General features: G+C 39.9%; 1 protein-coding gene across 3 annotated transcripts; it reads right to left on the reverse strand.

The window, feature by feature from the left end:
- Nucleotides 1-13,290: 13,290 nt before the first annotated feature.
- pnpla4 (patatin-like phospholipase domain containing 4) lies at nt 13,291-23,854 on the reverse strand. Of its 3 annotated transcripts, XM_057856084.1 has the most exons (7): nt 23,720-23,854; nt 23,313-23,494; nt 22,801-22,895; nt 22,588-22,723; nt 21,210-21,275; nt 20,971-21,126; nt 13,291-16,279 (listed from the first exon to the last, which is right to left on the reverse strand). In XM_057856084.1, the coding sequence occupies exons 2-7, from the start codon at nt 23,490-23,492 to the stop codon at nt 16,148-16,150; spliced, it is 765 nt and encodes a 254-aa protein (XP_057712067.1). In that variant the 5' UTR covers nt 23,493-23,494; nt 23,720-23,854; the 3' UTR covers nt 13,291-16,147. The 3 variants fall into 3 exon arrangements, with proteins under 3 accessions (XP_057712067.1, XP_057712058.1, XP_057712074.1); XM_057856075.1 differs by having other exon boundaries at nt 23,313-23,766; XM_057856091.1 differs by lacking the exon at nt 13,291-16,279 and adding an exon at nt 16,364-18,770 and having other exon boundaries at nt 23,313-23,767.
- Nucleotides 23,855-26,939: the final 3,085 nt, after the last annotated feature.

Consider the following 26,939-nt stretch of genomic DNA (forward strand, 5'->3'; position numbering starts at 1 on the left):
ACTTGAAAATGAGACAAAACAAGGGAAACAAAAAAAAAAAAAAACTGGGAAATGTCTTGATGTTTTCAAGAAATACAAATAGTTATGAAATGAATAGTTATGAAATTATATGCATGTTTTAAAGATCTGATCATATATCTTCTCTGGATTGTAATGGCAATGATACAGTAGTATCTTAACAGTTATTTGGCAATTATTATTCTCCAGATTTACATGTAAAGTAAGTTGTTCAATGAAGAGAATTGTTTTTGCAGACATATGCTATTTGTAAAAACGTGAGTTTACATAGAGCAGGGGTGCCCATTACGTCGATCGCAACACAAGCATGGGTAGCTCGCGGCATCAAAACAAACAAACAAACAAACAATTTTTGCTTTTCTTAAACGCACATAGTTACAGTGTATCACAAAAGTGAGTACACCCCTCGCATTTCTGCAGATATTTATATCTTTTCATGGGACAACACTAACAAAATGACACTTTGACACAATGAAAAGTAGTCTGTGTGCAGCTTTATGTGTACTGTCTTCAGAAGAGGGTTCCTCCTGGGGTGACAGCAATGCACACCAATTTGATGTAGAGTGCGGCGTATGGTCTGAGCACTAACAGGCTGATCCCCCACCTCTTCAATCTCTGCAGCAATGCTGACAGCAATCCTGTAACGAGTCACATGACATTTTGGAGGAGAAATGGCAAGTAGTACTCAATTTGGACATTTAGGGATGTATGTAGTTTCTATGGGGTGTACTGACCTTTGTTGCCAGGGGTTTAGATATTAATGGCTATATTTTGAGTTATTTTAAGGAGAAAATAAATTAACTATTATATAAGCTGCTCACAGACCACTTTTCATTGTGTCAAAGTGTCAATTTGTCAGTGTTGTCCCCAACAACACTGGAAAACACCACACAACATAATTAAATACGTACATTAAAAAAATGTTTTATGGACCCACCCAAGAAAGTCCAACAGGCTCCAGAAAAAAAACACAACAATCCAACATCGATGAGAGAAATACTTGTAGCAATTGCTGACCCATTATCATACATGTTAATTGGAAATTGTAATGTGATTTAAGTAGGACTCCGTTCCTAGCAAAATGAAAACTGCTGAAGTGATCCCGCCAAAAGCTGGAGAAAAAAAACAATCTTTACTGTTTCCCTGCTTTCCCATTTAAAACAAACACAAAAACAAACAAAAAAAAAACACCCTCTTTGGTGCATGACCATTTTTGTGGAAAAGTAGGTCAAAGGAAAAACTTAAAAAAAAAAAAAATCTTATCCATTCCGTTTCATTAATCAATCCTACTTCGATGGTTTATTGTCTAAGACAGGGGTGTCCAAACTTTTTGCAAAGGGGGCCAGATTTGGTGTGGTAAAAATGTGGGGGGCCGACCTTGGCTGACGTCCTTTATGTAGAACAATATATTTAAACAAATTTTAGCAAGTCATTCTGTGTGTAAAATTTGCTTTATTATTTTTTTAAGGGTTAACAATGCAACTAGCCTTTGTGGCGTTCTCTTTCGACTCCCGGGCTCTTGCGAAATACTGCAGCAGTAAAATTAAACTAGCTTCAAGTTGCTTCAATTTCTCGCTACGCATCTTCCCTGTAATCTTGTCATACATGTCAGCGTCTTTTGTTTGGTAATATCGCCTCACATTGAACTCTTTAAAAACCGCAACCGTCTCTTTGCAAATGAGGCAGACACAGTTGTGTATTTTAGTGAAGAAATAGTCCAATTTCCACCAATCCTTGAATCGTCGGCCGTCGCAGTCAACTTTCTTTTTTTTTTTGTCGATTGTCACCATTTTAGAAAATTGGGAGTCAAGGGTCACACGGGGTAATGTTGCTTAGAGTGCTGCTGCCTTTTAGTGGGTAAATGAGGAGCAGCATTTAGTGTGCTACTTCATATGCTGGTAGCAGTACTGCTGACCAATTTATTAAGTCTATGTACGGGCCAGACGTTATTGATTTTATGACAGAGGCTGGGGGCAGGATGAAATTTGACCAAGGGCCGCATTTGGCCCCCGGGCCGGACTTTGGACATGTCTGGTCTAAGATCTACAATCTTATTTCCGAATTTCATCGCCCATCATTGTGTGCCATCAAATTTGTTTGAGAACAAGACATCCAGTTTCTGAAAATGAGTGGGACTCTAGATTGGATCAGGTGCATTCATCCTCAATGTGTGCTCATTAATTACTCATACAATTTAAAATTGTCCGCCAGGTTCACGTTTCAAAAGCTAAGCTGGTGCGTATGTACCCAAATGTAGACTTGGCTTGTGACAGATTTTGTAGTGTACTGGCTACTTCAGTTTACATGTTTTAGTCCTCTGCGTCTTTAATTAGTTATTTGGGGTTGCCCCAGAACCTGAGCTTAATACATAAGTAAAGACCGGTCTCTTTTTCATTCTTAAATACAAGTACAGCTATTTTATTAAGATGGAAAAACTTAACTCCACCTTCTCATGCGCGCTGGATAAGGGATGTTATTTTGTGTATGGGCCTAGAAAAGTTCTGAAATTTTTTTTCATATAGTTCAGCCATAAACTTCATAATACTTGACAGGTCGTGGGAAACGGCGCCGATCCGTAGGGGCCTAATTTAAAAAAACTTCAAATTCAAATATTTTCAAAACCAAATGCAATGCAAAAAACACAGTCTTATATTCGGGCCAATAAGGTAATACAATAGAGTAGAATCACCCTTTATTGTGTACAGTGAAATTGTGGAGCATTTCCCTTTCTTTACTGTGCATTGTAAATGAAAATCTCAAAAGTGACTTGCAAGTATAAAATCTAAATAAACAAATATAAAATGCGTATGAGATAGTCGTATGTTTAGGCAGTACAAATAATCGAAGTGAATGAGCAGCAGTTTGAAAGTTAATGCTTTGAATATTGTAGGTGAGAAAGTATAGAACATAGAATATGCATGCAAATGAATTTTGGACTATTGCTGTGTTTTCCGGTCAGCTTCCTCAACTTGTAAAAGTCTGTTCCTTGCTATCTCCTTTCTGCCAGTCTGCCACTCTAAGGCCTTGTACGTCCTCGCTTTAGAAGTCACATCGTTGGAGAGGTTCGCACCAAAACAGTTGAAAAGGGACCTGCTGATGTGCGGCGAAATGGTGTTGACCAGCCTGTGCCCCTCCTAGCACCTGTACCCCGGATAGGCCGCTCCTATCACCTCCTGCTCTTGGCCGCAGCACACATCGGTAGTTATCATTCCACCGCACGTCCTGCCCCAGCCCACGCACGTACATCACAGAGATCATCCTCTGGAACATCTCCAGAATGTCAGCTGTGTCCCTGTGTTCCTCCTTGCCTGTGGTCATGGCGAGAAGCCTCAGCCCGGCGACCTTGTAGGGGTTGACCACTGCCATGATGAGCCCGACACTCTGCTTCTCGATCGAAGAGGGCGCCAGCCCCTTCTAGGTCAACTTGTAGCCGGCCTTGACACTTTTAGCTCTCCCACCTGGCCAACACCTTCTGGCTCGAGAATCGGGGCGTCCTCATCCTCTCAGGCTCCTAAATAACATGTTTGTTTTAGAAAGATAGGTGTTTTGATTCATCTTTTTTTATAAAGTCAATAATACCGGCCACTGACCCCAGCCCCAGGACACCTGGGCAGCACCATACAGCCGTTGTTGAAGAAGCTGCTGTAAATGTTCTTCCAAAGGTGCACGGGGTCAAAGTAGATGAAGATCTGCTTGTTGCCGTCGGCGTAGGGGTTGGTGTAGGACCATGGTATTTTACTGAAAGTTATTAGATTGAAATATCACATAAAACAAAACACGTAAAAGCTGATTGTTTTTAAATATGGACGCAGAAATGTCTAAAATAAAATCTAGAAATACAAAATCAAACATGGCCGCCGTAGCAAAACAATGAATTTTACGTTGAATTTCTTGTGAATAAATGCTTAAATCCCTGAATTTATAGATATGGATGTTAAACATTCTCGATTCTTGGCTACAAGCAAAAGAAACCGTGCAGGAAGCATTTTCTTCACGTAAAAACGGCAAATGTGCGGCTCGTCTTCACTCTGATGCTGCCTTACAACGAGTCCATAGCAATGAGGTTTTTATGTTGAACTTCTTGTGAATGCTTAAATCCCTGAATTCTTTATAAATATGGGCATAAAACAGTCTCGATTCTTGGTTAAAAGCAAAACAAACGGGCAGTTTGAGTTCACTTTAACTTAAATCTGTAAGAAGAATTAAGCTAGTCCGTTAGCGTTGTTATGATGAGGGGTCTGCACAATGGCATTTTCCGTTCAAAATTCTTGTAAATAAATGCCTAAATCACTAAATTCTTTATAGATATAGACGTATATAGACGTCTCGATTCTTGGTTAAAAGCAAAAACCGGGCAGTTATGTTTCATGAATTTGTCAAAGAATGAAGCATATTGCTCCCTGATTTTTTTCACGTTTCAAAATGCATGCATTGTACGAAAAATATAATAATTACCTTGAATCCTCGAACAAATCACTCCTGAGACAATCCTTGTTGTTAGTATGCGTTCCAAATTTCGTACTTTTTGAAGGTAATTCCTCTATGGTAATTCCAAGCACAGCATATGTGATAGTCATTCCCACCTACTTCTAATAAATGAAGCTGACTTACATAGCCCCCTAAGGGCAGGCCTTCCGCAGAGAATACCTCAAGTGACTCGTCAAGTAAATTATGATGTCTATGGTTTAGCACACCTTTTCAATTTTTTTGGGGGGAAAATCTACCGCTATCACTTTAGAATAGTCCCTGGGCCTTTTCTTCTTAAAACTGTTTCACTAAAATAAGCCACTTTCACACACTCCGAAACACCGGGAATATCGCGGGATTTAACCGCGCAGCAGTTGTATGTTAAAACAATTTCCCGGGTCGACTGACACGGAGATTACGCAGACATTTCACGGGTCGTGTCTTAGTATAATGTCTGGGACTTTCCCGGGAAGCGGTGTGTGAGAAAGCAAGCGTTAAATTCCTGGGTCACGGCACGATAGTGGATGACGTAAATATCATGGCGGGCCGATCGTCACTTCCTCTCTCTTAAACATCGCAATTAGCAAAACAGCAAGCAGGAAATAGTTATATCTAACTGAAAACATAACAAAATTAAATTGCTACGGGATCGTAGAGCCGAGGAAGAGAGTCCATCGTCCATCTTTGAAAATGTGTGGTTTATATTCCTGCCGATGTTAGGGTCTGCTACTCCGGAAACAAGGTGCTACGTCAAAGCAAAAAACAACAGAGGGACGCGTTCTAGGGTTTATTGAATACAAACAAATATACACGCGATCGCGGAAAAGGGGGAGTAACACAATGGGTCCGTGACAGTAGGTCAACGGGGATCAATAACACTAACCTAGGCAGAGAGCAAATAAGACAACAAAACAAAGCCAGCGGGATTCTTCCTTCCCAAGCCGGCGGCATTCTTTCTTCCTCCCTTCTCCTGGGCTTAAAGACACTCTTGATGAGCTTTAATTGGCTGCAGTTACGACGTCGGGAACGCTCCCTCCGGAACAAAACACGCTTTGACCATCATTTTGACAGCCGATGCTGACTAAAAATGACGTAATGTCCGGGTTATAAAATCACGTCAGCAGCCCTCCCGGCACAGAGAGCGACAGTGGGCAACACGGGACTAGTCTGTGAAAGTGGTCAACCCGCATCATTTTCAGTACATCTCTACATGCGTGAAAGCAATGACACGAGTAAATCGCGCGTCACCTTATACGGGAATTTCCCTGGATATGTGTGTGAAAAGGGCTATATTTTCAGTTTTTGCATACTGATAACTTTACTGTATATTGTTACAATATGGGTAATTGTCATGAAAAATTTTTGACTTTCTTTTCTTGTTGTACTTTGGTTTTGGATAACTCATGCATTGTACTTCAATTTGGTTTTAGCTACGTATGTCAGCTATCTGGGAATTTGTTTGGGGGTGTTTGTAGTTGTTGAAGACAGTGTTGAATGCTTATTTTCCCACTTTAACTGTCACCGTTAACCATTAATTAACATAACATTGCTAATTTGCTTTAACTCAATAAAGAGACATTTGAAAGAAATAAAAGAAAGAAACCAAGGAAAAACCATTTTTGGTGCCTAAAAGAATTTTAGATTTTCTTAAAAGTTAAAAATATTTCATTTTGACGTACAGTACAGGCCAAACGTTTGGACACACCTCATTCAATGCAACAAAAGGTCCCGACCCCATTGATAAAGCAACACATTCCACTAACCAACCCCGAAAAGGCATACCTGTGAAGTCAAAAAATATTTTAAGTGACTCCCTTTTAAAGCTCATCAAGAGAATGGCAAGTTTGTGCAAAAAAGTAATCAGTGCAAAGGGTGACTACTTTAAAGATACTACAATATTATACACAATTCCATATGTGTTCATTCATAGTTTTACTACCTTCAATGAGAATTTACATTGTAGATAGTAATGAAAATAAAGAAAACGCCCGAATGAGAGGGTGTGTCTAAACTTTTGGCCTGTACTGTATTTTTATCAGGGCATTCACATTGCTCCAACAGGAACTGGCAACAAGAATGGCGAAAGGGAACGATTCGTTCCAATTGCTAGAATTTCTGCTAATTCGTCTTACAAGAACTTCTGTAATAAGAAAAAGCAGGGCAAATTTATTTGTATGATACAATTCAAAACAAGGCATTTCAAAGTGATTTAAATCACATTAAAAACAGCAACAACAATTATAAAGACAAATAAAAAGGATAGTTTTGCTCAAAAAAATTGTCTCATAATTCAAACACAGTAATAATTGTTAAATTAGTCAGCCTATCTATTTTTTTCTCAGCATTAAAAATGAAAGTGTCTCTTTTGCATACGCACACACAAACCTTTACATTCAGTTATCGCATTATTTGCACACATACAAAAAAAAAAAGGGGAAAAAAAGGAAAAAAAGCATCTTTGAATAATTGCTTTGGGGCACTTGTTCCTCCTTACTGTGATTTGTGTTCCTAAGGCTGATCCTGTACCTGTGGGATGCAGAGTCTTAACTCTCCAGCACTAAAATAGAAAGATGACCCACAAAGGAAGCTCATGCTGAAATCAATCACTTTAAAGTGGCTGTCAGATTGCCTTTTAACATAGCAGAACTGCTATGTCCTTTTCTGCAAAACACATAAAGATTACTTCAATCAAGAAGAAAAATGAAAATTTATGTAATCAAACTACATAGATTAAAAAAAAAAGCACAACCTGGCCTAGTAGATTAACAATGGGCTAATTAATTATAGTTGGCCATTACAACATAACTGGGAGGACTAAAAGTAGGAGATGCATCATTGCAGCGTACTATGTGTACTAGCAATACTTACTCTTTCAAAAGGGGGAGTTTTCAGTTTTTTAAACTGGTGGCAAGATTTGTAAGTAGCCACGTTTCACAGGTAGTCTTTGCAAAACCACACATCTCACTAATGTGTTCCAGCCTAGGAGGCGCGAAGTAAACAAGCCCAAAAAACGTGATAAACATACATGCCGAGCAGAAAAGTTGCTCTTTCTGTGTTGATTCTAAACACCACAGGTTTGCCTGCTTTTCCATGACAATGATTGACACATCATCAGTGACTCTCACCTTCTACTAGTATATCTTTTTTTTTTTTTTTTTTTTTTTTTTTAAATAATGTTTACTACTAGGTCATAATGACAGCTTTATCAAAAATTTTAAAAAAAGTTTTTGTTTACTTTCCCCCATATATAAATAGCTTCCCTTCGAATGGTTCTGTAATTTTTTTTTTTTTTTTACACCTTACGTAGCTATCCAAGTACAACCATAATTACCAAAATTAAAAGCCATAGTCAGCCTGTTTTAATTAAGATTTTATTCCTAAAATGTACTGTATTATGATTATTATGAGCCACTGTAACCTTGATTTTGATAATTTGCACTGCTCTTAAAAATAATTACAAAAACAGTACCTAATCAATGGCTTCATTCCAAAGTGTTGCACATAAAAGTTAAGAAAACCTGTATCTGACAGAAAGTAACTTTAAAGCCATTTCTAAAAATGAAATAAGTTCTGACACACACATCTGACAATTGCTAATACTACTCCATGTACAATTTTGCAGGTATTTTGGTGAGTCATACCCTTTTTATAGGTTTGTGTATTAATGATGTGATACCTGTACTTTTGACTACTAAATAGTCTTGTTACTTTTTTCAACATGACGTAAATGGGGGAGGGGTGTGTGGTCCTATAGGGAGAGGTATGGTGAACTGCAGTTGAGATCTTGGAGCCCATGGAAAACAGAGACAGCAATAATATGGAAGAATGTGAACCAATAACATAAATATGTCAACTTTATTCCAGTATCCCATACATCAATACACACTCACTTCAAGAACTCACATCAAACATTGCATTTACTTCAAAGGATACTACAAGACAGTGATGTAACAGTATGGCATACAGATGTATACCACAGCAAGCTGCAAGCTACCCCTTTGATTAGTAAAGCGATCGTGTCGAGAAGGAAAAAAAAACAGGGCAGAGCTTTCCTGCAAGCTAAGTACATACTGAAAGGATAATCATGACTGAACTGACTAAAGGACCTGCATGAGCAAATAACATGAAATAAGCTACATTAAGAACATCATAAATACATTCTATTTGCTAGATTTGTATGTTTATTTGAGAGTAAGACTGTTTTAATGCAACAAGATGATACATTTTTGTCTGGCAAAAGACAATGCGTTTGTCATCAATCATTCTGGATGTATCAAACCATTTGTATTAAGGGTATGGAGGGAGAATGCGTCCCTGAATTTGCTGCACCATTAACATGATCACTCCCTGGTTAGTGTCGCTGCGGTCCGTCAAACCTTTATTCTAATGCCATTTTGTGATCTGTAAAAATGTAATACGCTTGGTTTGTCAACGGGGTTGAACATTCATATTTACAAATAAAGGCAGTGACTGGGTTTATCATGGCGAACCCAAGTGTTTTTTGTTTTTAAAGGAGTACGAGCAATTAAGATTGGCCATATTAACCCTTGGGTTCTCTAGAGTTAAAGGTTGTCAGAGCGATAACACGCAAGCATTTATACCTGAAAAATTTAAAGACGTAATCCACAAAAATCTACTTATGTACATCAACCTATTTATTTAATCACTTTCTAGAATCTGATATGCTTCCATTTAGACAAGGACTTACTCCCAATTCTACGCCTTATGTCTTGTCTACTGACAGCATACCCTAGGGGCTGAGAGTTCAATATTGCTGCATGCGTGCAGACGTACCTCCATCACATGCATGCTCAGTCCTATTCTGCTTGGGGCGGCATGCATGAATTGACTCTCTTGGCTGCAGGCTGTGAATCTCATTACTGGATGTGACCCGGGAAATGTTTCAGAGATCTGACAAACCGGGAAACTTGTATAAACTGCTCAGGGATTGACTGCACTTGTTATTTTGGTTTGAATAAAATGAATTTCTGCTTCATTGTAATAACGCTGGGCCAAAACAGGGCCGGCCCAGGCCATTTGGGGGCCCTAATCAAAATAATGCAAAGGGGCCCATATTTTTGGCCCGCCATTTCGTCACAGTGTACTGTGAAACCCAAACATGCAATCCAACCCATACGTTCATATTTTGTATATTAATCAGATTTTGTTGCACTGCATATTTCGAATTTCCCACCCTAAATGATTGTCAGTACTTACAGTAGATAGCGCGAAACCTTTTTCTAAAAGAGGAAAGAAAGAAGTTAAGGAAGAACTTTTATTTTTTTAAGCTTGTAATCAAGTATCAAAACTCACAAAAGTCAAATGAAGCAAACTGTAGTAAATCAAAATAGAATATAAATTAAACAATTGCCAGATTGGGGCCCCCCTAGTGGTCAGGGGCCCTAAGCAGCTGCATAATCTGTGTATAGGCTGGGCCGGCCCTGGGCCAAAACAATACATTATGAATACTACTACTATTATCCCTACCGCAGCAATAAGTATTTCATGACGATAACCAAGAGCGCCCACACATGGTATAATATTTACTAATTGTGCAAGTGAAAACTGAATTTAAAAAATATATAACTGAAGGATGCTCAAAGAGAGATGTAAGGCATTTAAGAGGATATCTATCACGATAGCATGAGTTGAGTGGGCCCAAGCAAGGATACCTAAGGGACACTGAGCTCAATAAGTAGCCTGCCAAACCATTGGACGAAGTGCGCATCATTAAGTGCCTGTGTCCTTTTGATCAATATCCATTTGTCTAGGTGTAACAACAACAGTCCAGTTTGCCTATGGCTGGACAAAGCACACTTGTAAGACTAAAATCCAAGCATTCATTGAATGATGTTGTAGTTTCAACATGCGTCATTCATATACAGTGGGGCAAATAAGTATTTAGTCAACCACCAATTGTGCAAGTTCCCCTACTTGAAAAGATTAGAGAGGCCTGTAGTTGTCAACATGGGTAAACCTCAACCTTGAGAGACAGAATGTGGAAAAAAGGAAGAAAAGAAGAAAAATAATTTATTTCCAAATTAGAGTGGAAAATAAGTATTTGGTCACCTAAAAACAGGCAAGATTTCTGGCTGTCAAAGAGGTCTAACTTCTTCTAAAGAGGTTTAACGAGGTCTAACGAGGCTCCACTCATTACCTGTATTAATGGCACCTGTTTTAACTCATTATCGGTATAAAAGACACCTGTCCACAACCTCAGTCAGTCACACTCCAAACTCCACTATGGCCATGACCAAAGAGCTGTCGAAGGACACCAGAGACAAAATTGTAGACCTGCACCAGGCTGGGAAGACTGAATCTGCAATCGGTAAAATGCTTGGTGTAAAGAAATCCACTGTGGGAGCAATTATTAGAAAATGGAAGACATACAAGACCACTGATAATCTCCCTCGATCTGGGGCTCCATGCAAGATCTCACCCCGTGGCGTCAGAATGATAACAAGAACGGTGAGCAAAAATCCCACAACCACACAGGGGGACCTAGTGAATGACCTAAAGAGAGCTGGGACCACAGTATCAAAGGCTATTATCAGTAACACAATGCGCCGCCAGGGACTCAAATCCTGCACTGCCAGACGTGTCCCCCTGCTGAAGCCAGTACACGTCCAGGCCCGTTTGCGGTTCGCTAGAGAGCATTTGGATGATGGGACCCATCATCCAGAAGAGGACTACGAGAATGTGTTATGGTCAGATGAAACCCAAATAGAAATTCTTGGTAGAAACACAGGTTCTCGTGTTTGGAGGAGAAAGAATACTGAATTGCATCCGAAGAACACCGTACCCACTGTGAAGCATGGGGGTGGAAACATCACGCTTTCTGGCTGTTTTTCTGCAAAGGGACCAGGACGACTGATCAGTGTAAAGGAAAGAATGAATGGGGCCATGTATTGAGAGATTTTGAGTGAAAATCTCATTCCATCAGATAGGGCATTGAAGATGAGACGTGGTTGGGTCTTTCTTCATGACAATGATCCCAAACATACAGCCAGGGCAACACAGGAGTGGCTTCGTAAGAAGCTTTTCAAGGTCCTGTAGTGGCCTAGCCAGTCTCCAGATCACAACTCCATAGAAAATCTGTGGAGGGAGTTGAAAGTCCGTGTTGCCCAACGACAGCCCCAAAACATCACTGCTCTAGAGGAAATCTGTATCTACAGGCCTCTCTAATATTTTCAAGTGGGAGAACTTGCACAATTAGTGGTTGACTAAATACTTATTTGCCGCACTGTACACATGCCACGAAAAAAAAAAAGTAATTGAATCACTGTTTCATGCAAATAAATACATTTTCTTAAAGTTTTTTGAAAATAATTGTAAACTTGTATGCTGGTAACAGGTTTGGACATCATTTGAAAGGTGAGTGTCGATACATACACATATATACAATACATGTTGACATATAATGGAATATGTGTCTTGTAAGCAGGCAAATACAACAACCTGCATATAAAATAACACAAATCATGAAAGCAACCGCAAAATGCAGTTCTGGAATGATCATAAACAAGTTTATCAGGCACGTGGACTGCATTGCGAAATCTTGAGGGCCTTTTTGGGGATCCTTTTTTCTGCTTAATTAGTGGGAGAGAATTTTGCAGCATAATGGGTTTATATGTGAGCAGGCGAACAGCTGGCCTCAGATGTAAAGTCATAATTAAGACTCAGAAAAGTAGCAAGTAAGTTTACATAACATAAATAGGCAAATAGACCTATTCTAACCATCACTGCAAATCAACATCCTATGCAGCGTTCAGACCGGTCGCGCTATGGGTTCCCAAACAAAGTCAATGTAATCGCGAGTAGAATGGCGACATGCGGCAGGGGCTATGCCATGTCGCCAGTTTGACCAGATAGGTTTTACTCCGCGATGTCGCGCGTTGAATTTTCACATCAAAGAAGGTTGAGTTGTTCTTTCTGCGACAGATTTTTGAGAAGATGAGGAAACAGCCAATCAAAAATGTTTTCTCATTCACGTGACTTCATTTGCCAAAGCCGTAACCTTTCTAATCAGCCAGTCCACAAAAGTCAAAGCGAGAGAGAGAAGAAAAAAAATGGGATTACAAAATTATTCAAAATATTATGTAATTAAAGTTGCAAGATCGAAGTCATATATTGTAATATTACAAGACTTAAGTCGTAATATAACGGAATTAAAGTCCTAATATAATATTAATACAAATAATTGCTTCACCTGTATCGAAATAAAAGTATGTATCAACACAAAACCACTTTTGGCATAATATTAGGATACTGATGTAACATACAGTGTATCATAAAAGTGAGTACATCCGTCGCATTTCTGAAGATATTTAAGGATTTCTTTTCATGGGACAACACTGACAAAACGACACTTTGACACAATTAAAAGTAGACTGTGTGCAGTTTATATAATAGAGTTAATTCATTTTCCCCTCAAAATAACTCAAAACACAGCCATTAAAATCCAAACTCCTGGCAACAAAAGTGATTACACTCCTTAGAAACTACGTAATCCCTAAATGTCCAAATTGAGTACTGCTTGTCATTATCTCTCCAAATTATCATGTGACTTGTTACAGGAGTGCTGTCAGCAATGCTGCAGAGATTGAAGAGGTGGGTGGGTCAGCCTGTTAGTGCTCAGACTATACGGCGCACTCTACATCAAATTGGTGTGCATGGCTGTCACCCCAGGAGGAAGCCTCTTCTGAAGACGGTACACAAGAAACCCTGCCCGTCTCATAGGGGTGGGCGATATGGCCTTAAACACGTATCACGATAAATTGAGCAGATTTACCTCGATAACGATAAATGACGATAAAGTCGCCCAAGCGGACTGTTATATAATTTGAAAATCTGAATCAATGCATGAAATACAGATTAACAGTTTCTTGATTTAGTTACCAGCATTCAATTTGATATATTTAACAATTGTACATGCAGTCTAAACATTAAGTTTATTAAAATGTATTGTAAACAATAAGAATTCAAGTATGAGCATTTATAACAGCGTGTATGGCTTGAACAATGTACATTGTCAAAATCAATATGCCTGTGCAAACATGTCATTGTAACACAAATGACTTGCAGCTTGAACAGTACACTTCAAAAAGACAATTTATTGTTAATGGCTGCTGTGACATAATTATTCAATACAAGTGTTTACTTTATGGTTTCAGGTTCCCCCCAGTGCATTTTTTAATATATGCACGCATACATGAACCCCCAAACAGACATACATTAAAGCTATATTGATCTTCTGCAAATGAAACACTTAAGATTTTATGATAGCAATAATGACACAGAATTAAGCACATACAGAAAAATAGCTGGGGCCATTTCTCAGCCATATTATAAGTTTCACCGTTGGATTGTGCTTTATGCTGAATGCTTTACCATCAAAAAAGCTATCAGAGAAATCACACACAGTCAGATACATAATAACGCGACATAGTAATTCCTAGATGCAGTCCGTGCCCAATCCACTCATTAAGTTCAGCCATTTCGACAAGGTTAGAGCCGCTATCCGACTCCATCACGTTCATTTGTAGCGTTAGCCGCTAGCGGCCGCTAGCGTTAGCCGCTAACGTTAGACTGTGGCCTGGCTACCAGTAGAAAGCACTGAAAGCACCATCTCCGGAAATTGTGAGAACAAGGGAGGACAGCGGGTGAAAGCCCGTCAGGATGCCACCAAGAGTCTACTAAATATCGGGTGAAAGTTTGGCGAACCTCCCTTAAGCCACACTCCATCACGTTTTGCTTGTAGCGTTAGCTGCTAGCGTTAGCTTACCGGGCCTCTGTTTGATTGGCTTCCTGATGATCACGTGACTCCCTACGTAAGTACATTGACTGGTTTCTTAAAGGGGGATGAACATAGACGAACAACACAGAGTCAAAGCGGGATGAAAAGCCTATTTTCTTGTTTTATTAATTTACCAAATTTACCGACATGGTCAAAATTACGTCGGTCATCGTGAAGAATTTCGGTGACGGTAAATTTTCGGTTTACCGCCCAGCTCTACCGTCTCATCAGACCATAGGATATGGTTCCAGTAATCGATGTGCTTTGTTGACATGTCTTCGGCAAACTGTTTGCGGGCTTTCTTGTGTACCGTCTTCAGAAGAGGCATTTCGACACGAGCGAAGATGACTGAAAAACAGGCGTCTTTCGGGAGATAATTCACGGCGAAAAGGGCACCTGACGAGCAGAAGATGAGCCTACAACCTCGAAGACCTACGAACTGCGAGGGAGTGAATTTGTGACCCGTTTGTGAATAAACAGAGTGATTCGAGCATGTCTGTGCAACAGGAGGATCAGCTTGTAGAGCTCGCAGATGACGGCGACCTTCAACGTACATTTGAGACAACAACTATACTGAGGATCTAGATTAAAATCATTCCAGAATATCCTGACATCGCTACGAGGGCATTGAAAACCTTGCTACAATTTTCAACATCGTATCTTTGTGGAGCGGGCTTCTTAATTAATGCTTAAATGCACGGCGAAGTCGTTAACGGTGGGAGCGGTCTGCAGTTGTGTGCAGCTAATATGGCATAATGTGTCTGAGGAGAACATTTTTCTACATGTCTGTGATTAAACGTAAGTTAATATTCCTTTTTTTAAAGAAAGTTTGTAGTGTTGACTTTGAAATCGCTGCTTTTGAGGCCATTTTTAACGTTACGTGCATGCGCGGAACTGCCTAGTTGCAATTTTTGATGGGTTGCAAAATTTGTCACAACTCCGCTCCGTGAAAAAAAGACCCAAATACCACCGGTCCGTGGTGCAAAAAAGGTTGGGGACTCCTGATCTAGAACAGGGGTCGGGAACCTTTTGGCTGAGAGAGCCATGAGCACCAAATATTTTTCAATGTAATTCCGTGAGAGCCATACAATATGTTTTAAACTATGAATAGAAGTAATGTGTGCATTATATGTAACTTTTAAAGTAAAATACGCCTCTGAATTCTTTTTATTTACATTTTTATGCTGTTGCATGATTATGATGATTGAGAGAAACTTAGGATGCGTCTCTTTTCGTGTTTACGAAAAAAGTTTATCCATTGGTAGATTTAATTTTTTTTCTTTAGCAAACTCAGTGGAGGATTAGAATAAATCCTCCCTTCTTGTTGCCCCTTTCATAATCAAAACCTTGCAATCACGCTGAACTGGGATATGTTGCTTATGTCTGTTGACTTATCCAAAGCGAGAGAAAAAAAATGGTCGTCACTCCCATCTCCGGTTCTTCCTTTGGGGAGGTGGCGTAGTGTATAAAAACACATAGACATGTAAGATGGCTTTTTTTCAGAGACTTTTTTAACATAAAAACAAGTGGGGGACATCCAGCGACTCAACACAGGACTCCCGCGCAACGCTCTCTCCACCTGTCTCTCTCCACTTACCCTCGCCCACTTCTTCTGCACTAAATGGGCAATGCCGATCATATTGAAACAGGGCAGCGGGTCTTTGGGGATGGCGTTAAAAGCGCAAAGGAGTAGAACGAAACTTTTTTTTTTTTTTTTTTAAATAATTAAAGATTTGTCTGCGAGCCAGATGCAGCCGTCAAAAGAGCCAGAGTCGCGAGCCGTAGGTTCCTGATCCCTGGTCTAGAACCTACAGTACAGTTATTCATTGTTCAATTGACACAAATGATTTTCTGGCTCCAAGACCTCTAGCTCATCCAACTCTCTGTCTTCAGGAACCTCATGGCATCATCAAAACCCTCCTGACAGAGGGACTTCATTCCATTGGTAGACGGTGGGAATAAAGCCTGGTTCAGTCGTTTGATGTTTTCCATGGAGAACTGGAGAGAACAAATAAAAGCCCAAATTGAGAACCAAGTGCAAGCCTTCCTGACAGTCTCATCCATGTTTTTATTCTTGATTTTTATTAAAAATCTCCTGTACTATGTTGATGCACAAAGGAGCATATTTTTGTTAAATTAATCATACGCAGATCCAATTCACACATATGCTCAAAATGGATCGTGAGAGCTTTCAGGGAAGGAAAGAATCATTACACTAAGAATTGTGCTCTCAAACGATCAAAGGTGGGATTCAAACGTGCAACCCTACAATACTCATGTCAAGTCTTTAGGGATTTAGCTACAAACATCTCGCCAAACCTGAAAAGAACACATAGCAGTCAAATAAATGTAATTTGTAACGGAGTACACTTTGTGAACAATACCACTTTACAAAAAGAAAACTAACACCATGAATACAATTGTTTTGAATTTTTGCTGGCTTTAGCTAAAAAAAAAAACGTTCAAATATTCTTTGGAGTGGATTGATCGTCTGCCTTTGTGACCCCAGTTCACAGTTCTCAACGACCGGCAAAACGGGGACTGTTTTGTATTACAAAATTACAATTACAACAATTTCAGGTCGTTTCCTGATTGCCAATTATTTCGTTTCATGACACAATAACAAAGTCTTTTGCTCATCCATACCTGCTGGGGATGACCAAACATTCTGTAAGGATTTTCGATCGTAAATATTGAACAGGTTTAATAATTCATGAATATCGGCCCTGGATGCTTCACGAGCGGATTCGGGAAGAATAATACATCTTAACGAACCCGATACCACAGGGTTATCGCTCAGTATAATCTTTTCAGGGATTTCGCAACAGTCATGCCTTTGCGGACTTTGATCACAGGATCCAGAAATGCCCAAATTTGGCACAATTTTTAGTAGATGTGTACCCCGCTTAAGAAACTACTGAAGGACTGCCAGTTAACCATATATTAAATATAAAATCTCCTGACTCAAGAGTGTCCAAAGGCTTTGTCACAATCCCAAACTAAAATGTGAAATGACAGGAGGAGAGTAGCAACACCTTGGTGCGGTTGTAAATGCTTTATTTTGTCTTGCAGACTATCTGCAACAACTACATTCCTTAATAATAACCCCATATAAGCACTCCATTTGTCATTTAAATATTAAGCTGCATCCACACCAAAGTTAAACTGCAGCACAACGCCACTCTCGCGCCATGCCCATCACAAAAAGCAGTTTTGTGTTCACACACACATCACGTCGCCAAAGGTTCGCGAAGCCAAACAACTTCCGGTTCACACAACGTAAAAATAAGTAATATAACGACTCGGAACATAAAGACTTTTTTTCTCGTAATGTTACGACTTATATCTTATAATATTACGTACTTACGACTTTTTCCCTTGTAAGACTACTTAAGATTAGGTAACATTACAACACATTTACATAACATTTATTCTCGTAGTATTACGTAAAGACACGTAATATTACAGCTTTAAAGTGCCAGTGACACATAAAAAAAGCATGTTTATTTAATATTACACACGGTATTTTATTCTATTGAATGAATTGGACTGCTTGGATGTGTGTGGAAGATATCAATTTATTTATTCGATTTTTTTAATCCCGCGCTACGAAAATGATGACTTCCGGCCACTGTCTCAGATTGAGGAAGGTGAATGTGACGTCTGCGGACGAACTGTCTTCACAGTATAGCTATTAGTATTGTATGCAGAATGACTGTGGATTCAGCTAATTTTGCGGATTGTTTATTTTTTGCGTTACACCAGCACAGTGTGCTGCAGGCTTTTGTTGTGTGCTGCAGGCTTTTGTTGTTACACCAGGGAGAGTGGTGTGAGGCTTTTTGGATTCCTAAAAGAGCGTTTTTCACCACAAATAATGGGCAAAACAAGTATGAATATGGAGCAACCACTGGACGGATTACTAAGTGAGTAAGCTACATGTTTTATGTAATGGCAAATACTGGGATCATGGCAAACGTTTTAATATGGAGGTGGCTTGCATTTTGTGGGCGACAATGCTCCCTGTCCACCGTGAAGGCCACTCTGCCGACGAACAGCGGCTTGTCGCACACCATGGTCGCCGGCCGACAAAGGTGTGCCTCGGCTTGGGCCCCCCCGCTCTCGTCTCTGGTTCTTGATTGTGTCCAGACATCTAACCCCCTCGGTCCTCTTCGTGTGTCCGCCGAGACAGCACTATCTATGGCTTGGGCTCGGGGAGCCCCACGCTCTCGTCTCCGGTTCTCGATTGTGTCCACACTTCCAGCCCCCTCGGTCCTCTTCGCGTGCCCGCTAAACTCGGCTTGGGCTCGGGCAGCCACACACTCCGACGTCGGCCGATTTGTCCAACGAGAATGCGCTATTTTCGGCGTCCATTCCTTTCTGCGTCCCGGCGACGAACACTGCCTGCCTGCCGGGGCTGCAGCAGAAGGACGAGCCGAAACTTGTTTGCTGCCGGGGGTCGGCCGATCGGTGACGACAATTAATCCGGCCGCTGTGTGTGAAATGAGTCGGGGTAGTTATGTGTGATTTTTCGTTTTGGAAAAGCGAGGAAAAGACTTGGCTAGCTAACTAGCTGTCACGCCTCCTGTTTTGTTTACGCTCTTTCCTCAGTCTCCGAAGCCGAGGCGGGGAAATGACAAAAGCCGGACTAACTCCGGTGGCATTAAATACCAATCGGGAGGTTTGCCCTGTCGTACTGAATAAATGCATTTTTAATACTTCATATTCCATTTAGCACGAGACTGTTATTTGTCATGACCATACAATTTATTTAGCAATTGGGCGAAAATACTGTACTTAGATAAAAAGAATATCCAGTAAAAATATTGGCGTAGAGAGATTAAAACAATGATGATATTTTGATGCTCTCTGTGGCATTTTCCTTGTTCTGAAGCTTCCCCCTCAATGGGCTGAATTCTAAATCAGCTGAAATCGTTACTCTGCCGACGTCATCACCCAGCTGGAGGCACTAGAGCGCAATAATGACAGGCGTAGCAAATCGGCAGAGTAAAAGACTCATTTCTCGTCTTCTGCGCTTTGCCAAATTATTGTATATACGGTGGTTGAATCGTCTCAAAATATGATTTTAATTCACATATAATGCTATTCAAGACTTTTTTTTATCCTGTCACAGGCACTTTAACCATGTAACATTAAAAGTTATGACATTATTCTCATAATATTACGACTGTCTCGCAACATTGCAATTTTTCTCGTAGTAATACAATGTATGAGTTCAATCTCGTAATATTGATCTCATAAAGTCGTGACTTTATTCTCGTAGTCCTATTTTATCTTTTGTGTGGCCCTAGTTCTTCGTAGTACTTTTGTTCACTGGATGTTGAGACAGGTTTTTGTCTCTGGTAGCAGTTGCACATGTGGCAGTTTAAGTCACACGAGTAAGAAAAAGTATTTAATTGGCTGCTTCCTAATTATCCATGAAATATGTCGCAGAAAGTTAAACCCAAGACATCTTACGGCGTAAAAATTAATCGCACAAAAGGGCCTACAGTGTATCACAAAAGTGAGTACACACCTCACATTTCTGCAGATATTTAAGTATATCTTTTCATGGGACAACACTGACAAAATGACACTTTGACACAATGAAAAGTAGTTTGCGTAATGCTTATATAATAGAGTTAATTTATTTTCCCCTCAAAATATAGCTACTAAAGTCCAGCTTGTCATTATCCCTCCAAAATGTCATGTGACTTGTTAAAGGAGTGCTGTCAGCATAGCTGCAGAGATTGAAGAGGTGGGGGTCAGCCTGTTAGTGCTCAGACCATACGCCAGACTCCACATCAAATTGGTGTGCATTGCTGTCACCTCTTCTAAGACGGTACACAAAAAAGCCTGCAAACAGTTTGCTGAAGACATGTCAACAAAGCACATCGATTACTGGAACCATGTCCTATGGTCTGATGAGAGGGGCGAGCTTTCTTGTGTACCGTCTTCAGAAGAGGCTAGCTCCTGGGGTGACAGCCATGCACACCAATTTGATGTAGAGTGCGGCGTATGGTCTGAGCACTAACAGGCTGACCCCCCCCCCACCTCTTTAATCTCTGCAGCATTGCTGACAGCACTCCTGTAACGAGTCACATGACATTTTGGAGAGATAATGACAAGCAGTACTCAATTTGGACATTTAGGGATGTACGTAGTTTCTAAGGAGTGTAATCACTTTTGTTGCCAGGAGTTTGGATATTAATGGCTGTATTTTGAGTTATTTTGAGGTGAAAATAAATGAACTCTATTATATAAGCTGCACACTGACTACTTTTCATTGTGTCAAAGTGTCATTTTGTCAGTGTTGTCCCATGAAAAGATATACTTAAGTATCTGCAGAAATGCGAGGGGGTGTACTCACTTTGTGATACATTGTATTTGGTCACAACTGCCACATCGCGTCTCGGACAACATCGGTTGCAAGGCTGCCTGTCGCCATTCAATACGCAATTACCTTGACTTTTGACCATCATGCGATGAAAATATAACTTGGCCGGTGTGAATGCAGCTTTAGTTCATTCTAGTTACGTGCGTTTCAAAAACCGTGACACTCATTTACCTGCATTAGTAATAAAGCCAAAAATGCCAAAATAACAAACAAAAATGTAAAATTTTATTAGCATGACTATTCTACTTTTGTGTGTTTTTCTTTTATCTTATGTTCTATAAATTATAATACATACCATTATGTTCATATTGGCCAGCTTGAGTTGAGTCTTGAACGCATAGCCCTTGTGCAATGGACTCACATCCTGCGGCCCAGAGAATGGTGAAACTGTGATGGTTCGGCCCGAAGGCATGATTGGTAGGCTGTCAGTGAAGCCCCCATCAATCCATTTCTACTGACAAACACAAAATGGTATGGGTATTGCAGTTGAACACGATAAAATATTACATGTTTAGCAGTGAAAAGGCCAAGTACCTGTCCACGGAACTCCACGGGTTGGAGCCCCGCATAGACTGGCACAAAGCTACTGGCCAAGAGTGCCTAACGGGTACAACAAAAATGAAATAAATAGTAATTATAAATGTCATGTGTTCATCAGCTTCCAATTGTAGGGGAAATTGTTGTGCATCTCAACTTCACTGGTTGAAATGTGTTTCAGAAATAATGCATGCATATTTTGGTTAGCTGGGTTATCTTGTGTTGGATGAAATTTGAAATCTGCCCTGCTACATTTTATTTTTATTATTGTGTGTGTGTGTGTATGTTTTTGTGTTTTAATAGGATTGAAGAAATAGTGGTACTTAATTATAAATGTCATGTGTTCATCAGCTTCCAATTGTAGGGGAAATTGTTGTGCATCTGAACTTCACTGGTTGAAATGTGTTTCAGAAATAATGCATGCATATTTTGGTTAACTGGGTTATCTTGTGTTGGATGAAATTTGAAATCTGCCCTGCTACATTTTATTATTATTTTTATTATTGTGTGTGTGTGTATGTTTTTGTGTTTTAATAGGTTTGAACAAATAGTGGTACTGGTTATATTTTGGACTGAAATGAAAATCTCATGGCCCAGGTTTTACACTTTGGGATTGTAAAGGGTGCCATCATCATTGAGTTCCTTTTCAGATTTGTGCTCGTCTTTGTTTTTCACAACTTTCCTGATTATGATGCTTACATGCAGGCAGCCTAAAGCGAGCAACGAGTTACGGCAAAATGGGTAACAACAAAAAAACCTGTGTCTTTGGCTATAAAGCTCAGCAATCTCCCAGAGATTTTTGGTTCACTCTTCACAAATTCACATTTATTTTTGTGTGGAAGCACTCCCCGAGCCTGCCAAGCCAGCCTGACCTTATTATTGTCCTGTAACCCGTGTGAGAAGCATTGTAATGAATGTCATCATTAACATTTCCCTTCATTAAAATAAATATAAAGGCGGCACGGTGGCTGAGTGGTTAGCATGTCTGCCTCACGGTTCTGAGATCAAGGGTTCAATCCCGGGCTTTGGCCTTCCTGAGTGGAGTTTCCCAAAAACATGCATGGTAGGCTGATCGAACACTCTAAATTGTCCGTAGGTATGAGTGTGTGCGTGAATGGTTGTATGTCTCCTTATGCCCTGTGATTGGCTGGCAACCAGTTCAGGGTGGCCCCTGCCCACTGCCCGTAGTTAGCTGGGATAGGCTCCAGCACCTCCGCGACCCTCGTGAGGAGAAGCGGCATGGAAAATGAATGAATGAAAATAAATATAACTGCAAAACTATTGGTGTAGGTGGATAGAGCAAATACAACTCCAGTTCTTTAAACTAAAATTCACATTAATCATGGGTGTGTGCATGGGGTGTGTGTTTGTGGACCTGTATCAGCTCCTCCCTAGAGTTAAACTGGGAAACAATGTGATTCTTTCCACTTCTGAAGTGTGTCATTGAGACATAGAGGCGACCAGAAGCCTGACTATGAGCATCAACTGGCAGCATCTCTTCAATCCCTTCCCTGCAAAGTGGCATAGCCTATCTTTAGGCTAATGTTTTGATTTTCATTTTCCTGGCTTTTGTGTGCTGTGGCTTTACCTTAGCTTGGTTAAGACATTATATCCGGGTGTGATTGCTCCAAACCTCTGTTGTCGCACATCCTCAGCAAAATTGTATGTAAATTCTTCACAGTGCTGCAGAAGGAACAGAGCAACAAAATGTCTACAAACACCGTACGTCAAACGTCATTTGACCAAGACAGCTTGATCATGACAAAAAAAAAGAAGAAAAAAAAACTAACTAAGAAGCAGGCTAATAATCTTTAATTGTGATTTATGGGGTTTTAATCTACCATAGTTGTTTTAATGTATGAAGTACCAGACGAAAATATGTTCCCAATTACACATTTTCACATAAAGTACGTCTGAACTGTTATCAAATATCTCCAAACAAATTATTTCAGGGTACGTCTGACAGTGTGAGCTCAAACACACCTTTTTGTTTTGTTAAGGTATTTTTCAGACAGATTAGCGTTTGTCACGCACTTTTTAGCCACCCGGAAGTAGCCTACCGCTAATGTTTACAAACACAATGAGGTAAAAGCAGTTCACCTTGACTTTATCAGGGGCCGTGAGAATGACAGCAGCAACGAGCGCACCAGCTGAGGATCCCGCACATGATTTGAGGCAGGTCAGCAACTTCTGCCCATGACGGAAAAAAGCCCCAGCAGCTCCCAGGTGGTAGATGCCCAAAAACCCACACGCAGCGAAGGACAGATTTACCACCGTCATTCCTGAAATTTAGAACCAATACCTAATACCTTGCTAAATTTGTAAAAACGGTGAAAAACGGTTGATTATCCCCAAGTAGACTGCAGTCGCAGAGCAGTTCGTACAACAACATTGAAACTTATGTTACATCCATTGCTAGAAAATAGGCCTTTTTGTACATGATGTGTAGTTTTGGGGCCAAAATATAACTACATTATGTTACGAAATTGAAGAATACAGTTACATACAGGAGACTGGCTTGTGTCGTAGTTCAATGACGCAAACAGCTGCAAACAGTTGTGATTCCGGTTAAGACTTTCAAAATATACTTCCACTCACTCGCCACAAGGCCAATGAAACTAGAGTACTATTGCTATTGCTATTGGATGGGAAAAAAATAACGCAACAACAACAAAAACCGCTGTTAAAAAAATCTATCTCCAACGTGCTACTATTTCTTTTTCAGGGAGAAGCTCTGTTGTCAACTCAGCCCATAAAGCCCATTGGCGACCTTTTTTTTTTTTTTTTTTTTTGGTCAAAAGCGACGAGCAAGAAAAATCTAGCGAGAAGTTTGGCTATATTAAAATGGTTTGGGTTCATTTGTGGTTCTAAACATATTTAAGGTGTTTGTTATACTCGCTTTTTGCTTGTCCTACGACGTTATTCCTCCCTCCTACATATGGAGATAGATTTGTGTCTTTATTATTCAATCAAAAAAAAAGTTGCTTCAATCAAATAAAAAGTTGCTTCAATCAAAATATATATTTTCAATCGAAGAAAGTCGCGTCAATAAAAAAAATGTGTTTGAATGCAAAAATAAATTTGAAACTCAAAAAAATATATTTGAAAACTATTTTTCTTTGATTTTTTTTTTTTTTTGGAGTCAAGTTTGTTTTGATTGAAACAACATTTTTGATTGAAGTCATGTAATTTTGCGTTTGGACCACATTTTGGCTAGGACATTTGTGTCTTTATATTTATATATATTTCAAATAAAAAAATATATTTTCAAAAAATATATATTTTTGCAAATGATTTTTTTCTTTGATTAAAAATAGTTTTTTGATTAAAGCAACTTTTATTGCGATTGAATGATTTAGACACAAATGTCCTACCCCTAATATGGCTCAAACCCGAAAAGGATTGCTTCAATCAAAGAAAACAGTTTGAATGAAAAATAAAGTGTTCAAATGCGAATTTCTGAGTCTCAAATATTTTTTCACATTTAAACCTTTTTTTCTACAATTGAATTTTTTAAAATTTTTGATTGAAGGGATTTTTCTTTTGAAAATATATATTTTTTTTGTTTGAAGCAACTTATTTTTTGATTGCATAATAAAGACACAAATGTCCTAGCCAAAATGTGGTCCAAACGCAAAATTGCATGACTTCAATCAAAAATGTTGTTTCAATAAAAAAAAAAACAAAAAAAAAAAACGACTCTAATAAAAAAAAAAAAAAAAAAATTCAATCAAAGAAAAATAGTTATCAAATATATTTTTTTGGGTTTCAAATTTATTTTTGCATTCAAACACTTTTTTTTTTTTTTTGACTGAAGTGACTTTTTCTACGATTGACGATATATATTTTGCTTGAAGCAACTTTTTATTTGATTGAAGCAACTTTTTTTTGATTGCATTGTAGTACTTGAGGGAGTTACACATCGCGTGGCTGACTTGATGCAGTGAGCCTTTTACACTCATTTTGTTTACTTGCTGCGGGGGAAACTAGGCGTGTTGTGTTGCACAAGTTGATGGAATAAATGATTAGAAACCTAACGAAGCTGGCGATGTGACGACAATAATAATTGCCACATCAACTTATAAAGACTGGTGAATGGAGGAGGACTGCCTACGGCTATATTGTTGAGCCATATCACAGATGCGCACCCCATGCTCATATTTTTCTAACATATCCATCTTCATGTCAATGGTAAGCATCACCTTTTTCCTTTTTTTTCACCACCTGCACTAACATTGTTGGAACCCATGGTGATTTATCTCACAAGAAAATATGCCGTGCGTCCGTCTATTGGAAAAACAAAGAAACTGCGGTGCTGTCATAAATCGTCGTATTTAGAGCATGTCATCGGATGTAGAAACAAACGGTGAGTCAAATTTTACGTCAGATGTCGAAAAGCTCGTGTGTCGAATCGATCGTATGTAGAGGTACCACTGTACATGCAAATTGCCAATAATGCAGATTGGCCAATGAGGTCATCTAGCGACTTTTAGGACAGCCAATAGCTACTTTCCTTACTATTGAGTTGGCAACGTTGGAGAAAAGGCAGGTGTTACACTGTTAGGCTGAGTTGCGCATGAGTGCCATGTTGAGTGGCTGCATGTCCACAGATGTTTTGTTGCTGCTAATAAAAAGCCTCCACTGCAAGAGCCATCCGCCGCATCTGTGTGTTTTTATACACGTGGCTTTCTACTCGAGGGAAGAACTGGACGGGACGACGACAAACAAGCCACAAGAGTCGCCGGTCCACTCTCTACCATGGTGTAGAGTTTATAGCACTGCCATTACCAAAAAGTCAGATTGGTAACAGGAGGTTAAGATCATCCGCAATGTACGCTAATTAGCCCGGCCCTCATGTTAAACATAGGCCTCATGATAACTGAGGGCACTTCCACATAAGACCAAGAGGACCAGGGTCTGGTTGGAGAGCTACCTTGCCACAATAATTGCAAGTGACTTGATGAAAAGGTTCAGTATTCACACTGCGCCGACCAAACTTTCCGAGTAGCATCATCTGGATGAAAGGCGCACTCATTGATTGGACACATTTAGAAGAGGAAATTCCTCCCTCCTGGGAGGGGAGGGAGCACGGAGTGTTACAGCAGCTGCACGGAATGTAGCATAAGCACACCCTGGTCCGGTGCGTTTAAAGTGGACCAAGACCCACGATTTTTGAGTGGACCAGAGCTCGTTTGTTTGGTCTGAACAAGAGTTCGAATGCGCGTTCACATTTGGCTATATTGTTTATACTCTAAAACAGGGATGGGCAAACTACTGTATTCCACAAAGGGCAGCAGTGGGTGCGGGCTTCTGTTCAAACCAATCAAGAGGAAAAAATTTCACCAATCTAGTGTCTTGCAAGCGCAATCAGCTGATCGCAGTCAGGTGCTTTCAGCAGAAACCTCATTGGTTAAACTGTCTGTGCTGGATCAGTTAGAACAAAGACCACGACCTACTATGGCCCTTGAGGACCAGTTTGCCCACCTTTGCTCTAAAGCCCCTTTCAGACAAACGCTGAACTCCAGTTAAATACTAGGATTTAAACGGGTAGCCCTTGTGTCTGAAAGCAATTTCACGGTTCGTCTGACACGGAGATGAAACGGACACGGACATTAACCGGGTCGTGTCCTAGTATAATGTCTGGGACTTACCAGGAAGCAGTAGAGGTTAGAGTTTGTGCCCGAACCTGTGGGTCGGGTCGGGTCGGGTCGGGTCGGGCCCACATTT

Source organism: Corythoichthys intestinalis, chromosome 2 (assembly GCF_030265065.1).
Source record: "Corythoichthys intestinalis isolate RoL2023-P3 chromosome 2, ASM3026506v1, whole genome shotgun sequence".
Taxonomy (NCBI): Eukaryota; Metazoa; Chordata; class Actinopteri; order Syngnathiformes; family Syngnathidae; genus Corythoichthys; species Corythoichthys intestinalis.